Here is an 18,014-nt window from a genome sequence, read left to right on the forward strand (position 1 = left end):
GTATGGTTATATCGCATCCATCCTGTAGGGATCGTTACGCTACAAGAATGTGTAAGGGAAATGTCTTTTAACTCCTTATAACCTACCTCCAGAATCCTGTATGGCTATAAAGAAGAATAAATTACCTTGATTAAAACATTTTATTTGTCGTTCTTAGGCTGAATTAGATGCATGAATTTCGGTATATGTTAAATTAATTGTCAGAAAGTAACAGTCAGTGGTATAACTGATGCTGGGCATAACGCATAAATCTGTAACTGCGCCTAACTGCGGTATACTTTAGCTTGGAAGGAAGTTGTTGTTCTTAGGCTGAATTAGATGCATGAATTTCAGAATAATTATGCAGGGCATAAAGCATGAATCCTGCGCCTAAAGGTGTGCCTTGGTTTGGTAGGAAGCTAAAGATGTTGCTTGCGAGAACACCGAAAATGTAGAATTGCATATTGGCTAAATTTATGCAAAAATTGCACTGAACTTTCAAAATTTTGATTCCTTGATGTTGACTATCACGTTAGGAGTTCAAATTTGAACTGTTATACCAAATATTTCCGAGTCCAGGTTTGCAGCATAGTCGCGCTTTCCAGGAATTGGCAACCCTAATTGTTCGCGTGCCTTGGACATCCGGTGAAATGTTTGCGTGCGGGAAAGAGATAGTTATCGCTCCCCCCCTTTTTCTGCAGCTTTTCACGGTCTTAACTGAGAAAGGAATCAGGCTTCAGTGAAAAGACGAAGTAGGCGGAGCACTAGCCCCTTTCTTAAAGCCCCTTCTTTTCTTTTTACTTTCTTTTCCCCCTTCTCTTTAATCATGGCTCTTTATACGTTTACGACATTCATTGTTCTAGTGGCCAATGAAAATGAATGAAAAACGGATCAAAGATACAGATGAGAGTTGCGTCAGTTTCTCAATTAAAAATTTTGTTCTTCAGGCTCTCAGTTATTTACCTAAAATAAAAACGTTTATCTCCAGTAATTTTTCAAAAATGCAAGTAAATCGATTTTCATGCCTTAATATATGTTACTCTCTAATTGCTGAATAGTTAACTATTAAGTAGTTGTATGTTTGAGTTTTCTTCCATACGGTAATTTCCTCTTCGAATGCCCACTTTCCAAAGGCAGATAGTATGAGTTGTTTTCCCATAATTTGGTCTAAGTCATTCAACGCGCCAGTGATCTTTTCCTCATCCAGGCTATTTAATGTTAAAATTTCGTAGAATATTTTCCTCGTTAATATTTGAGGACAAAACTACTTGGGCACCTGAATATATGAACTGAATATTGGGAAGATGCAGCGTTTTCTTTAACGTGTTTATATCCTTTCTAGTATTTGCAAATGCATAGGCATGGATCCTAGCGATCATTATTAAAAACATATACAAAAGATTATCTTATATTCCCAAGACATAAAAGTCTAAGGTAGAGCGTTCTTTCAAGGGTCCCAAGTGCGTATCTTTTTTTTCCTGAAGACAAATGTTAATTATAATGAATTATTGGATGATTTTGAGGTTATTAAAATCTTAGGTCTGGGTGTAATACGCCTAGATCGTAATCAGAATCTGCATATTCAGGTTATCTTCCTTTTGATTGTTTAAACTTCTGATTATATTTCTTAAAGCAAAAAATAACATTTTGGACATTATGGCTTTCACATATCTTAAATTTACTCGAGAAAAGTCTGTACGTTGCATTGCGTTACGTTAGTTGATTTTATACTAAGATAGCGAACGCTGGTTCATTAATTGCTATTTTGGCTTTAAAATAGCAAAATCATATGAAATAGAAGCTTTTTTAACTAATATATAACTTTATGCACTAGTAATGATAAATGCGCCGAATCATTTTATGTTTAAAGAGTCAGAAAGTGTAATTTCTTATCTTTACTTCAAAAATAAAAATTCTTAGAGAAAACGATTATCTTCTTCCCTTTGCATCCTATTTCCTCGATAACAACAATTTAGGTTTAGTTTATTTCAAATTAGGTTTCTCCAGAATACTTCGTGAAAGGTTACTATGAGGTGAGGGTCTTATCTCTCTCTTTGACCAATCTAAATCTCTAGCAAAAATGTCCGTTTTGTGGCTTTGCTGAGATAGATCGTCTTTGTGGCATTATTTTGAAAGCAAGTAAAATGATTAGCAATTAAGTATTTCTTAAAATATGTACTATATTATAGTATCAGTTTCTTATATTTCAACCTTTTTCAAATTGCCAGGGCTTATTATATCAGCCTTCAACGGTGCGTTTACCTTTATGGTAACCCCTCCCCCATTTTTATATTTTTATCAAAGAAAAAAAATTACTTTTAATCAGAAAAACTGATTTATTTACCTATTTTATTTTCTCCCACCTTTTTACGTGCTTTCGTGCTGTAACGGTTAGCAAACTCGGTGCATATTCAAATTCTGTCGTGGGTATTGTTCATTTTTCGTGTTTCCTACTTCATAAATCCTAATGACACTACAATTTATTATTCGTAAAATGTCGGAGGCCTATAGTTGAGTGAAATTTGAGGATGTGTACTCGTGATTAAAAAGTGGAAAGGCGGCAGATCTATGAATGCAAGAGACTTTCCAGAACAATACTTATCATGGAGAATAATGAGAAAGAAAAGTGTTTGTCAGGTCTGAATGAAAAAACAAACTTAAATATGAAAAACAAGTTTAATAGGAATTTAATAAATTATAAATGTACCCAACAATGTTGTACTATTGAATTTTAGTGCTTTATAATGCTGCTATTAAATTAATGGGAGATTTGTGCTTATATAGTTCAACCGCGTTTTAAATCAACTTGAAATGACTGAAAAATCTGCATTCACCCACCCATGTTATCTGAGTATTCTTGCCACTGCCCAAACTATCTGAGTATATGAGAGACTATATAACACTTTAGATTCACACGCAGGCATGAAAATACTGCTCGTTTCTTTTCATACAAATCGAAATCAATACCACAAAATTATTGTGGACCCCTTATCTGAATTAATGTGGATCTATATTACCTCGGTTAATTTCAACACTTAAACTTTCTTTGAAAAGTCATTAAAAAATATGCAAATAGATAAAGCAATCTCAGCCAGTAATTATATCACCCATGGCTAACTGGAAGTCCGTTGCAGAAGACTAATTTATTCTCCTGTATGCACGGAAGCCCCAGAGATAGAATAGGAGTGTAAGGTTTAGCAACATCAAACAAAATCAGTTTCCATTCTTCCAGACTCTTCGATGGCTTTGCTTGTAAAATATGTTATTTTATTTCTGTGTTATGGTAATATTGATTCTCTTTCAGTGGTCTGCCCGCCTGGATGCCATCATGGTACATGTGATCAGCCCAATAAATGCAAGTAAGTACAAATTTTGTTTTTTGAATTTCTTTATTTAGCGGTTAATTTTGTTTTCGCCAAATTCCGGAAATTTTGTCCTGATATATTATTAGTCCAAAGGGGCTTTGTCCCTGAAGGACTATTGTTTTCGTTTTGCGATTTTGCATCGATTCACTCACTACAAAGGGCGAATCACTTTTCAAACTGTTGCCACAAAGTATTATCGCCCTGTGTTATATTTAAAGAAATTAAGTAATGAAAAATCTGCATAAATGTATTTATATTTCTCGCATTGTGATAAAACAACGGTACATAGAGCCACCGAATTTTGAATGACGTAATCCTCCTACGAATATGGGCATGTGGAAGACCAAATTTGGAATTTGTTTTATGATTGATTTCCTATTTTGTAGAACTTTAAGGAATTTTTGATTAGCAAACTCAAGGATTTCAAATCGAGGAATTTGTTTTATTATCGATTTCCTATTTTGTAAAACTTTAACGAATTTTTGATTAACAAACTCAAGGATTTCAAAGCCTGGCAAGAAAAAAACATTTTTATCTCTCGCGCAAGTCTCTGTATCAAAAATTTTAAAGATATGCTCATTTTAAAACTATTTTGCGATATTGCTGTTGAACTGAATTTAATGGTTTAATGAACTGAATTTAATGGTTTAATGAACTGAATTTAATGGTTTAAGTGTGAAGAACGTGATATTTAATAAATAAATGTAACACACAAAATGTTAAAAAAAAGCATCCCTTTGAACATAATTTAAAATCCGAAATATTTCAGATTTTCTTTTATACTTTTTATTATTATTTTTAATTTATTTTATTTTGTAGTTCATCACTTCGGTAATGAAATAGCTTTTTCATTTTATAATTACCTAAACTTTCCAGATGAGGTGGCAAATTTTATTCCGAGTAGTTACATAATGCTGTTTTATATGCAGCCATAAATTACTCTACTTGAATTGTTTAACCAGTTTCCATTGGTTTCAAAATATCTTCAAGCTTTCATTCATTATTAGAGGAAACAATGTATTTTATTAAATTCCAATTCCAAAAATGAATTACTCAGTATTTTTATTATTTTTAATCAGGCTGATAATTTTATCCATTCATTAAACAGCCTATTTTACTTCTTTGATTTTTATATCTTATTCCTACTATCCTATTGAAGTTATATTTTACCAGCTTTATAGAAGGTTACTTCTTAATACTAGCAAATGGAATGTATCATATGAAAAATCTTAAGCTAGAATCGTAGTGTATTACCATGCTATAAAACTAATCCCTTTTAATAATTGCATCAATTTAGATCTAAAAAGGTAAGAAAATCTAGTGTTTTTCATGTCTGGAAAGCGCGAGTAGGATATATATTCAGTTTAGACATAGTAAAAATGGTTCTAACATAGATATTTTGACACGAAATCAGTCTCTTTTTGAAATGGCATACCGATTTTTTTTTCCTCCTATATTTCGATTCTATGACTCAAATTGTGCCTAAATATTAAAAATTTGGTGAGAAACATACGCAGAGATATTTAAAAATTTATCTTAACGCACTTTTCTCAGTATACGTCAAATATATTTCACTTGGCGAAAATTTTCAGTCATGGTAACCTATTTTCCTTTCCCTTTTGTTGTGACAAAAAATATACATTGTTCATTCTTTCATGTAATTAAAATTACATGAAAGAATGAACAACGAAAGTGCGTGCGTAAACCATTTGTCCGTATTATAGCTATTATTATTATTACAACAAATATGCCAAATTTTGAAACGTGCTTATATTTAAATTCACTTGGAAAATTTGTAAATTTTGTGTCTTGGGAAATTTTGTATAAAAAAACTTTTAATTTTTTGTAGGAATACCTAAAAATATAGATGTAAAAAGTTTATAATTCAAAAATTTATTTTAAAAATTTATAAAAATTACAAAAATACAAATTTAAAAAATAAATAGGAAATTATCTGCAAATTTTATTTGGATTGAATCTAAATTGAATCAAATTCTGAAAGAAGGAATCAACTAAGTTAAATAACGAGAGTTATTAATAAATATATACCAAATTAAATTAACCCTGAGGAGCTAAAATTTTGAGAACTAACTAATTTTTTTACAAACTACTCATGCAATTTTTATAAAACTTGCCACTTTGGGATAACCTGAGTTGTAGAATGGAAATGTAAAGAAAAAATCGATATGTTTTAGAAAAGTCCGATTTTGTGTCAAAATACTTACGTTAGGACAATGCTATATAGAAATCTAATGTATAAGTTGAGTCGCAGTTTCGAGATATGAAAAATGTGCAGTTTATCCACACAACAGTGTGTACATTAATTATTAATTTTATTTTCACCATGTATATGAGGAGAAGTTAAAGATATCTTTCCCTAATCCAGAATTTTCTCAGTTAAGAAATTTACGAAACGAAATTAGACAAAAAACATAAAATTCAGAATACCTAATTAAAAATTAATATATTTTATATCAGAGTCATATTGTAAATATTGAGTAACATGAATCAAGTGCTATCAAGCAAATTTAAGTTCTTTTGAAATGCTGCCACTGTGCAGTGTAAAAACCTTCCTGAAACTCCGGATTTTTGGCAAAAGATCTTTGCAGTTTCTCATATTTCGAGGCAGCTATGGGAAAGCGAAGACTGAAAAGAAAAAGATGACATTAAATTTTAAAAAGAGAGAGAGAAATAAAAATTATATCCAGTGGACTCCTAAATTTAAGAATTCGCAAATTAATCTGGGAGTGGTGGTGAGGAATCCTAAATAGGAATAGTATTAAAAAATTAATGTCTTGTGATGAACATGATAGTTCTTGAAAATAGATACTTCATAATTTAAAGGTCTATGAAAAGAGGAAGAGCATTATATTATGCAATGAAATTTTACTTTTATATAAAAAATTATATATTTTTGATTATCAGAATGAAAATTTATATTCTTGAAAATGCATCCTATATTGGAATTAATGCTACTTGCATATTGTTTCTTATAATGTATCATGACATAATTAGCATTTCGCTTGTTTCATCTTGGTAAGAAAATAATAGACTAAGAAATCTCTTAGATTTTGGCTATATTTCTTGTAATCTTGGTAAACTGTTTTTCTAGAATAATAATTTAATTGCAGATTCTGTGAGATAAGTTGAAAATTTGTTATTATATTTCGGCTTTCCAGACAATTACTTGAGTTCTTTCTTTACCACACTTATACCGTATTAATTTCTGTACAGTAGGATGACTTCCGTAGTTAGCAATTTTCTATTACACAGCATTTGAAATCAAAAGCTATTATGTTAAAAATTATACATTAAATAGGAATTTAGTAATGCAGTAAAAGTTTGACTATCCTGCATTCTACTAACTGAACAGCTCAAGTAAACGGAATATTTTTTAGCTTAAAAACTTTTTTAAACATAAAATTTATTAATTAAGAAATTTGTTATTCCATTGTAAAGTCCAAATATGACTACGATTCAAATTTAAAAAAAAAAAATCTCTCACCAATGGCCGAGTGGCAAAAATTGATGAACACCGGTAATTTGGTCCGGCGTTCAAAGTCCTGTAAACAGACTGCCTGCATGGACGTTTTCATGGTTTTCCACATGTATATGAGTGGTTCCCTTAGAAAGCCCTCCACAAAAGCATGAATGTGTCATTTGTTATAGAAATATGCAATATATTTTTTATAATAAAAATACTAATTGAGCTGGGAGGCACTAATTTAGAAGTATTTTGGTTCTCTACCAAAAAAGATAATTTCAAATAGTTTTCTGAATTTTCTAATGCTTTTTGATGCATAACATATCAGAAAATATAAAAATATAATAACATGAATGCATTTTATGGGTATCTTTTCTTTTCCCTCTTTTTTTAAAAAAATTTTGAAATATTTTATAAATCAGTCTGAGTATTTATGAAAGTTATATTCAACAATTTCCTCAATGCAAATTTTAACTGAAACATATTTTCTTTTAAATTTTCTTTTTTTCTTCTATCTCTTTAAAAACTTTTATTTTCTTTTCAGATGTCGATCTGGTTGGGAAGGTGAATTTTGTGATACTTGCATAAGGTATCCTGGATGTATGCATGGCACCTGTTCGCAACCTTGGCAGTGCAACTGTGATGAAGGATGGGGTGGTCTGTTTTGTGATCAAGGTTTGATATTCATACATTATCTTTTGTTAAAGTCTGCTTTGATTTGCTTAGTAATCTTTGGTAACTCCAATTAGGTGAAGCATTATAGTTAATATTTTGGGACTTTCAGTTTTCTCTTTTTTTGGAGGGGGGGGGAAGGGGAGATCTCAGAAGAGTGGAGAAGACTTCCTTTATTTATTTCAATGCCACTTCAAATCCCAAACTAATATTGATGCAAAAACAAGGGAATACATGCACAGGAAGGGGAGAATCAACAAAAGGAATGAATAACAGCAATGGGGGGACAACTCATCATCACTCATTTTCTTACTCATCAGAATTCTTATGAACTGAGACAAGCTACAGAAAATAACAATCAGTTAATGCCATTTTTGTTGCAAATAACTTTTATTTGTGATTATATTTCCCATTTGTATTTTACAACATGTGTGGCAACATGCTTTTTATATTTTTCTCTTGGCAACGTTTTTTTTTTTAGTTGTTGTCACTGTTTTACTTTACCATGTAGAATTTACTGTACTTGTGCCATTTTGTGTTTCAATACATGTTAATTTAGACGAATCTCTGCTTATTTATTTGTCTCCATTCCTAACGTTAGACTTCATCAATTTTGAATGCAGGTACCAAATTATACCTGCTGGAAATAAATAATAATAATAAAAAATAGGTTTCATCACTAAAATGCACTCACTTTCACTGCAGAGTTATCAGTCAGTATCAGCTAACTAAAAAGCACCATGCTTTTTAAAAGATTCTAAATATGATGAATGCTTATTCAAATATTTTACAATATGCAAATTTTCTTATTCAGTTTTTTTAAGATACCAAATAAGTTTTTAAATCTTGCATCTGAGAATTAAATTAAGCAATATATTAAAAATTATTCACTGTAGGATGTATACTTATTTCTTTAAACGTTTGGTCTGAATCTATTACAAGATTTGTCAAAATATGGGTAGAGAATTTTTATAGGAGCCTTTTTAAAAATGTATATGTTTGTAAGAGAAAAAGGGTTCTGTAAGCATAAAATGTAATTCTTCTTGTGGGACCTGCACAGTAAAAGGACCCAGCAGCGGCTGAGGGGTAAAAGTAGCTGAACATTGGTAGTTTGGTCTGGGGTTTGAATCCAAGCAAACAGGCTTCACCTGAATGGGCATTTTCATGGTTTTCCTTGTCCATAATGGGTATACAAGCCGATTTTCCTTAGTAAGTACTTTAGAAAGGCATGTTTTCCTTTAGACAGATGGCCCTAAAGTGCTTTGCCATAGTTAAACCAAACCATTCAGTAAAAATACCATTCAGGTATTTTAATTAAAAGAAAATTCATTAAAAAAATCTGTTTGTCTTTTAATGGGTCAGAAAATGTTACGTAGGTTTATAATATTTTGTATGTGAAAATGGAATTTGATTTTATAATTTATTTCGTTATTTGCTTTTGGCACATTATAAAATACACTCATGTCCATAAATTAAGGATAATGCAAAATCAGGCAAAGGAAGAGTTAGAAGCAAAACAAATTTGACTTATTTGTAAAGCTTATTTATTAAACAAAAGGTAAAGAGCAAAAAAAGATGCTATATGTTTGATATTATTAAAAAAATTAGCGATTTTTTCTCCCTGGAGCAAATTACAAAAAAACCTATTTACAAAAAACCAATATTACATGGTTGGTATGATTGTTAATACATTGTATGTCTCCCAGACGATGCAATACAGTCCATACAACGCCTAGGCATGCTGAGTATCAAATTATTGATATGATCTTGGGGGATATTACACCACTCAAAAAGCAATGCTCTCCGAAGTTTCGGTAGACATGTAGGAGGAGGTTGACGGGCTGCAACTCATCGGCCAAGCATGTCCCACACGTGCTCTACTGGATTCAAGTCCAGTGAGAATGCTGGCCAGTCCATACGGGTGATATCCTCCGATTGAAAGCATTCGCTTACGATGTTTGAACGGTGAGGACGGGCGTTGTCATCCATAAACACAAATTGTGCGCCCATGGCGCCCCGAAACAAACGTACATGTTGTTCCAGAATGACGTCCTGATAGATTTGCCTTGTCATGGTTCAAATTTGAACATGAAGGTCAGTTCTGGAACCCAGAATAATTTCACCCCAAATGAGCATTCCTGCACCAGCATAACGGTGTCGTTCAATGATGTTTTCTTGGTGGTAACGGGTTCCTGGAGCTCTCCATATGAAAGTCCGCTGAGAATCAGACCAAGCTAAACTTAAGACTCATCGAAAAACATCATACAAGCCCACTGTTGCGGTGTCCACTATGCATGCTCTCTACTCTAAGCTAACTGCAGGTGACAGTGAGTTGCAGTAAGTGGAACGCACCTGACAGGTCTACGAGCATATAGACCAATCTGCCCTAAGCGTCTGTACACGGTCTGCCTTGAAATTGTCGTACCAGTGGCTGAAGAGAGTTGACGAGACAGGTCTGAGGCTGTGCTCCGCCTGTTTCTTTTGGCAGTAACTGCCAAATACCGGTCCTCATTCGGTGTTGTAACTCTGGGGCGACCTGTGCTGTAACGTCTTTTCACATTACCCTCATCTTGAATCATTGCCAAAGCCTGGAGATGACACTCTGGGCAATTCCAAGTTCGTCTGATACTTCCAGTTGGGTACTCCCACATTCCAGACAGCTGATAATTCTACCACGTAAAAAATCATCCAAATGCATCCTTTGTGTCATAACTATTCGGTTATTGCACTGAAATGCTTATAAAGCACTTGCGAACAATTTTACTTCTTTACCTGTATTCCTTATATATCACTCTCTTACACTCTCGTCCTTGTAACGTGCCATCGGTGTCATCTGGTTACTTTCTGAAATTTGCATATGATTCTTGAAGATGTGTGTAGTGATTTTACAGGTGATATATTTATTTTAGAGTTTGATTTCCGCGTGAATCCGAATTATCCTTAATTTATGGACATGAGTGTATATTCACAATTTAAGACTTTACTGGAATTTTGTAATAATTTTTACTGGGACAAAAAAGCATTACATTCAAAAGTCGTTAATTCGGACACCCATAATTCAGAATGATCTATAATCCGGACCTCAAAGCTACAAACTTTCTGCGCATGCGTCGCATTGACGCAGCGGTAAGACCTTTACCGCTGCGAATTTGCGTGTGCGCGTGCGCAAAATACGTTTACGAATGCGCGTTTAATGTATAACGGACGGGATAAGCTAAGCTAAAATTATCTAATTATCTATTTCAGTTAATGTTGCAGATTGCGTTGTTCCTTAATCTTCGAATTGGATCCGGATTATTATTTTTTGCAGACTGTTAGAGCAATTTTATAAAAGTAAGCTTGAACTTTCGATTATGTCAAATAGAATTTCCGATATATATTTACTAATATCTAAAGGATATACAAAGCGAAAGTATCTTTCGGAGTCCATTAAACAAAAAATGGAATTGCTGCAAAAAATGGATAAAGGCATATTCTTTGTTTATCTAAACTTAAACGTTTGTTTATCTAAACTTTGTTTATCTTTAACGCTGCGGCGGCGTGCAATGAATTGGAAGTTGATTTATCAGCACTATCCTTATCTTAAGGGCAGATGCTTTTATTTTATTTGGCTTATAATTGCTTACTCAATGTAGTATTTCATCTCAATGTACTCCGTCTTTGATATGATTTAAATCAAATGCCTCGTCATTATAATTCGCTTCCGATAGTGAAGAAAGTGACATAGGTTATTGAAAACGAAAAAATTTCGATTGAGAAATTAGTCGGTATTCTCGATACAGCAATTATAGGACTTGAACAGCGAAACTTTGTAACTGAACAAGAAATTATGTCTGTTTATAGAATTAAAGAGAATGTATTATCACATAAAAAACGAAGCAACTGAAACAACTTACATTGAAAGAAATGTTTAATAAAGTAAACCAATAAATATTAAGCTTTTCTTTTGTCAATTTTGATACCCTTTAGATCATAATTGTTCTTTATTTCATAAATTACGGTTTCATATTTTTACTTTTATAATTTCTGCATGCCATTTTACCAGATTTAAACTGATGATCTATAATCCGGAAAAATCGATAATCCGGAATCGCCGAAGTCCCGACGAGTCCGGATTAACGACTTTTGACTGTATTTAGCTTCTGTGTATTAAATAGGTATTAAGAATTAAAACTAGTATGCAGCAGTATGTTTGTTTTCATTTTGTGCTGCATATAATTAATTACCGATTTTGTAAATTTGTATTCAGTTATTACCACTATACCTGTTTTTCTTTCTTTTTTGAGCATGAATTTATATACTATTTTGCCTTTTTTATAGATCTCAATTATTGTACAAACCATAAACCTTGTCAGAATGGTGGTACATGTACAAATACTGGCCAAGGGTCATATACATGTAGTTGCACTGAGGAATTTATGGGAGAAAGATGTGAGATTCTTCAGAATCCATGTAAAAAGAACCCTTGCCAAAATAATGGCACTTGTGAGGTACGATTTTTACTAATATTTTTATTTAAGACTTTTTAAAATAAGAAACTGAATTTTTTCAAATGTGTGCTGCAGAGAAAAACCTAGTTATGCTTTTTAATATATGAACCACAAGTTGAAAAAGTAAAATAAAAATTGAAAAAAAATTTTTTTTTATGAAAACTATACAAAGAACTCTTGAAATGAATTTTTGACAACAGTAATCAGATCTGGTTCATTTAAAAAAAATTCAGTATAGAGTAGCAGTAAAATTACTGCAATTTTACTGCTTTAGAAAGTGTGAGATATTAAACTTAATGAATTAGACATGTTGTTATGTGTTTTCTTTAGCAGAAGTAGAATATTTGGTTTTAAAAATAAGAATTCATTATTTGTCTGGAATACAGCAGTTAGTAAAGTTTAACGAAGCCTTTTAGTATTCCTTCCAGAAAATATTTCTAAGCTAGTTAAAGGAACAATACCATATCTAAAATATCTAGCCTAAAACTTGATACATACTAATACTGCATGACAACTATTGGGCTTTATATGATATTTCCTAAAAGTTAATTTTTAATTGTTCAAATTCCTAGAAACTCTTTCAAATACAGCGTGTTTCAAAAAGAATATATGTATTTCGAATGCATGTATTTATTAAAAAGTATGACATATGAATATGAAACTTTACACACATATGTACGAACCTCTCAAGTTCAGATTACAGATGTTACAAATGTTCAATATGCCGCCCTCCATTAGCGACACGAACAATATCACATCGATATTCAAATTCCTCCCGTACTCGGCAAGTATGTCCGTCGCCACTGATGTTATGGCAGTACGGATCTGGTTCTCAACCTCTTCCAGGTTCTGTGGGAGTGGTGGTACATAAATGTTGTCTTTAATGAAACCCCACAGGAAGAAGTCAATAGGGTGTCAAATCCAGTGACCATGGAGGCCTGCTGAGACATGCTAAGTCGCCAGCTCCTTGACAACCAATTCAACGGTTCGGTAGAGTTTCATTCAGATAATTACGCACTTGGTGAGACCAGTGAGGGGGGTGCCCCGTCTTGTTGAAAAATGAAGTTGTCTTCATGCAGCCTCGGAAACAACCAGTTTTGCAGCATAGCGAGATACTGTTGATCATTAACCATGTTTCATCAAAGAAGAATGGGCCGTAAACAGATGACCAGGATATCGCACAAAACACATTGATTTTGGCTGAATCTCGTACATGTTCAATGGCTGCATGTGGGTTCTGTAGGCCCCAAATTCAAACATCGTGTTTGTTTGTATGACCACTAACATGAAAAGTTGCTCCATCACTGAACACGATGCATTGTGCAAAAGTGTTATTGTTGTCAATAGCATCAATAATCTCATTACAAAATGTCACACGTTTGCATTTGTCATCAGGACGCAGAGCCTGTAACATATGTAACTTGTACGGCTTCATAACGAACTGACATCTCAAAACACGCAAAATTGTTGTTGTAGGCAGTTGTAACTCCTGACTGGCACGACGAGTTGATTTTGAAGGACTATGTTGAAAAGCAGTTTGAATTCGTGCAACATTTTTGTCGGGAACAAAAGGACGACCACAACTCTTTCCTTTACATACACATCTTATATTTACAAACTGTCGATACCATTTGTGAATGTTCCACCCATTTAGAGGATCACTTTGGTACCTCAGTTTGAAACATCTTTGCACTGTAATCATGGAATTGCACTTCACAAACTCAAGAACACAAAATTATTTCTTCTGCGGAATAGCCATTTTAAACATGTGATGGTTACCATGCAAAACAAAAGACAACTGACATCTAGCGGCTATTAATATAAACTAGACTATGTATTCGTTTTACCAATAGCTGAACCGAGGCGTAATGATTGATAGTTTGGACAAAATAACACTTTGTAATACGTATATTCTTTTTGAAACATGGAACATCAAATTACTGATTAACAATTTTTCCAGTTTAGCAGTCATTCTTTTTAATATTTTGTAATGGAACATAAAGTTGCATTCATTTCAAAACAGACTTTCAAAAAGTTCTTTTAAAATTAATATTTGTAATTAACAAAATATTATACATTATTTTGTGTATACTTCTAAAGCATTTTTCATTACTTGAAAATGCTATTACATTTTATAATCAGTAGTTTATTATTAAATAAATTCTTCACAAATTTAAGAAAATATCAGATTATTATATTTTAATATTATATCAAAAATATGACATTGAATAATGCATAACATATGATAAAATTTTAAATTATGCATAACAGTATAGAAAAATATTATTTTGAGAGGACTGGTAGTTTCCAGAGGAAAATGATCCATACTGAAAGCTAAGTAGTAAATTCCCCTCCTTTTTTTTAAATTACAAAACTTTAACCAAAAAAACAAACTTTAACCATTAATTTAAATTTGCACTAACTGCTTTTATAAAACTGTTTATAAAATTCTGTGCCACTAAAATGGTATGTGGGATTTATCTTTAATGTGATATACCATCATAATATATCATAACATTTAATGCAATATGCCATTATAATATCATTTGTATTATCATGTCATTAATAATGAACATTTTATAAATACCATTTTACAACACAAAAATGTTTACTTGATATATTATTTTGTAACGTTAAAGATTTTCCTGAAAAGCGGTTTTTGAAATTTACACCGAGTTATATATTAATGTTAATCTTATTCATTTATTTATTCTTTTTGAAGGAATGTTTAAAATTTCTTCCTCTTTTACATATATATTTTTATTTATTTTTACAACAAACATAATCCATTTAAACACTTTTCAGTTGTGCCATTTAGCATATAACTTCTAGATATTTTTAGATTTTTAAATAGTAATTCCAACATAACCATAACAGATTTATGTCTCTTTATCCAATAAGTAGGACATTTCTTCAGAGATTCTCATCTTGAAGGTGGGCACAAATTTGATACATCTTCTTGCAAAATAGTTTCTTTTTGGTGCATTCATAATAGAATAACAATTCCTATCACTACTATGCAATACTATCATTTTAAGAATTGCATTAGAAATTGCCAGATAGAGGGAGAAAATGAGAAGCACAATTCACACAGAGTACTGAAGGAAATTTTTCTCTTACTTTTAGCTTGTATGCCCTTGAATATCTCTGACATGGTTACAATACTAATTTATTGTCACAGCTGATGTATTTCAAATCTAAGCATATTGATATTAAATTATATATAATGGCATTAGCCAAATCTTTTCTGCCTATCAACACTATACGTGCAGATTGTAAAACATTTCTTATTAAAATAATTCCCAATTTCTTGTACATATCTTATATAGAGGCTTGCTCTTCTGAAGAAAGGTCTGCAGTTTCATCAGCTATAACTGAAAAGCATTTGTTGCATTCACTTTTTAAACATTTTCCAAAATATATTGCAAGCATTTACGACTTCATTTTGCATTTTTGGGTGAAATATACATTGCATTATACAGGAAGGTTTCTTTTTAATATATCATTTCCTGCATTTACTCAAAATCTGATAATCTGGCAAAGGTTCCTTCATTTTTATGACATTCAACATTACCTTAATATATGTTTATTTGTCCAGAATCAAAATAGAGATACTTCTTCCACAGAAGATCATACTTTTTATTACAGGAATAAACATTCTTTTATTATCAGCTTGTTGAACACTGGTGATATCAATTGTATCAACAATGCATTCTTCATGGTCAAGAATGACGTTTTTTAAATTACACACATGGTAAAGAATGTTCATTCAGGGAATTTTTCATAGATTTTAGATTTTCTCCAGCTGCAAAATGGCTCATTCAGTATTTATCCTAAAGCTTGATTCTTTAATTGGTCTGCATATCCCTTGGTTCCATCTTTAATCTTTAATTTTGTAATAAGACAGTCAAGGATATTCAAATAACAGGGTATTTTTAAATTTTCTAATAACTTTATTGTCAAATGAAGAACTTGGAAATAATGTACTTTGGTGTTGGATCCCAAGAATTTTAAATTGTCAGTTAATTTATAAAATTTCCTATTTCATCTTGGAGAGGGATTTGAATTTCAGGTAAAGGGTTCACATAGATTTCTGAAGTAGAATCAAAAGTACTTGTGAAAATAGAGCTTTGAAGATGAATTTCACTTTGAGCTTGCTGTTGAGTATTAGCATCCATCAATTTGTATGCAGTACTTCTGCATTTCATTTTTCAACTCAGCTTCATGACAACAGTTTTTAAGATAATTTAAGAGGGAATGTTGTCTCCTATTACTAATTTTCAAATTAATGAACCAACCCGGATTTCTTAAGTATGTCACTCTGTTTGGATTGTTCAATTCTAAGATTAATAATGATTAGTATCATTGACTTGTATTACTCTTAACTCCACAGTTTAAGAATAGTTTGAGCATAGAGTCTAAGTCTAAAGAAAAGATGAAATGATTGTGCTCATTTTAGAAAATTCCCACCTGATTTTCGGAAATGTTGTAAAATGAATGGCAGGAAATAGGCTAAAGAAATAGCCAATACCATTTCTCTAAGGATAGCCTAATATTTTCTTTTCAGTAGCATATGGGATGAGAGAAATGGAAGCATTGCTGAAGCTTGGGTTCTAAAGGAACGCAAATGCCTTTTTCTTAACTTTTTGTTTTCAAGGGCTAATTTGGCAAACGATATCTCATGCAGAGCTGGGAGCTTGACTTAATGGTGTGCTGCCAAACCATAGCTAGCTGTCAATGGTCCTCTAATATATTTTAGATTTGGATGGGAATTTAGATAAAACTGATGCACCCTATCATATTCTTGGATCGTTTAATCTTGACCATTACAATAGGCATGTAGTGTTTAGTGAATAATAATGACCTTATGAATCTTATCAGAGATCACATATGCCCATGAACAAAACGGGCATATGTGATCTCTGATAAGAGAAAATCCAAAAAGATTTCCTTCAACAATAATACCAAAATTAAAAAATAATATTACCTTTAATTTTTAAAAAGTTTTTACACAAAAAAACAATTTGGGGGTGCATATGGCTGTTTACACCCCCTTCCCCAGGTATGCCTTTGCTTTCTGGATATTTTTTTTTTTTTTTTTTTTTTTTTTTTTTTTTAATGAGACTTAAATGTTTACAAAGAATATCATTGTACATTGCACATGAAAATCATGATATATAATTATTGAGTTTTGAGCACCTAAGAAAATTTTATTTTTTTAAAATTTCCTATTCACTTTATTTTCTGCTCATTTTAAATGGTAAAATATTTTCTGTAATTAATTTTAAACTTTCAGATCGTTTAAGCAACAAATATTAATTTTGCTCTTAAAATGTTAGCTATTATTTTGTATTTTAATTTTTGGCTACAGATTATTTTCTTGATTTGAACATTATTTTGAGAGTGTGTCACATCCTTTTACATATCGACATCTTAAAATAAAGTATGTTTCTTCTGCTTATATTCATTGCAACATATTATGTTATAATGTTTATTGTAACATAGCACTGCAACATAGTACAGTACAAAGTCTGAGATCTGGATTCAGTAGGACTTCAGTAATTCTGGATTTGGAATTTTTTCAGTTAGTAGATCATCAGTTTAAATCCAGTAAGATGACATGAAGAAATTATAAAACTAAAAGCATAAAATATTTACTTATGAAATAATGAAGCATTCATGATCGTAAAATAATTGAAATTTATATTTAAAAAAAGCTTCTTTTCATTTGTTTGCTTTATCAAACATTTCTTTCGATGTAAATTGTTTAATTTGCTTCACTTTATTGCTTAAACTTTATCTCTACAGATAGATATAATTTCTTATTCAGTTACAAAGTTCCAATCGAAATTTTTCGTTTTCAGCAACCTGTCACTTTCTTCACTATGGGTAGTGATATCTTCTGGATTTAAAAGTGTGACCAAGTGATATCTTCTGGATGGCAAAATCTGGTACTACAGATTTTTCCATTGGTTAGTTGATTAATGGCTGGGACGTTGTCACTGCAATGGAAAACTTCTTTTA

General features: G+C 31.7%; 1 protein-coding gene across 8 annotated transcripts in view; it reads left to right on the plus strand.

Annotated features, from left to right (window-relative positions):
• The window catches only part of LOC118189593 (uncharacterized), a 475,680-nt gene that overhangs the window by 441,969 nt on the left and 15,697 nt on the right, over positions 1-18,014 (plus strand). For all 8 annotated transcript variants that reach the window (XM_085825888.1, XM_085825889.1, XM_085825886.1 and 5 more), the window contains 3 exons: positions 3,284-3,338; positions 7,373-7,503; positions 11,821-11,990. In XM_085825888.1, coding sequence (XP_085682014.1) covers positions 3,284-3,338; positions 7,373-7,503; positions 11,821-11,990 — 356 coding nt within the window. The remainder of the gene's footprint in view (positions 1-3,283; positions 3,339-7,372; positions 7,504-11,820; positions 11,991-18,014) is intronic.

The sequence above is a fragment of the Stegodyphus dumicola genome, chromosome 10, assembly GCF_044657685.1.
Source record: "Stegodyphus dumicola isolate Sdum_Otavi_A_Nest chromosome 10, ASM4465768v1".
Classification (NCBI taxonomy): Eukaryota; Metazoa; Arthropoda; class Arachnida; order Araneae; family Eresidae; genus Stegodyphus; species Stegodyphus dumicola.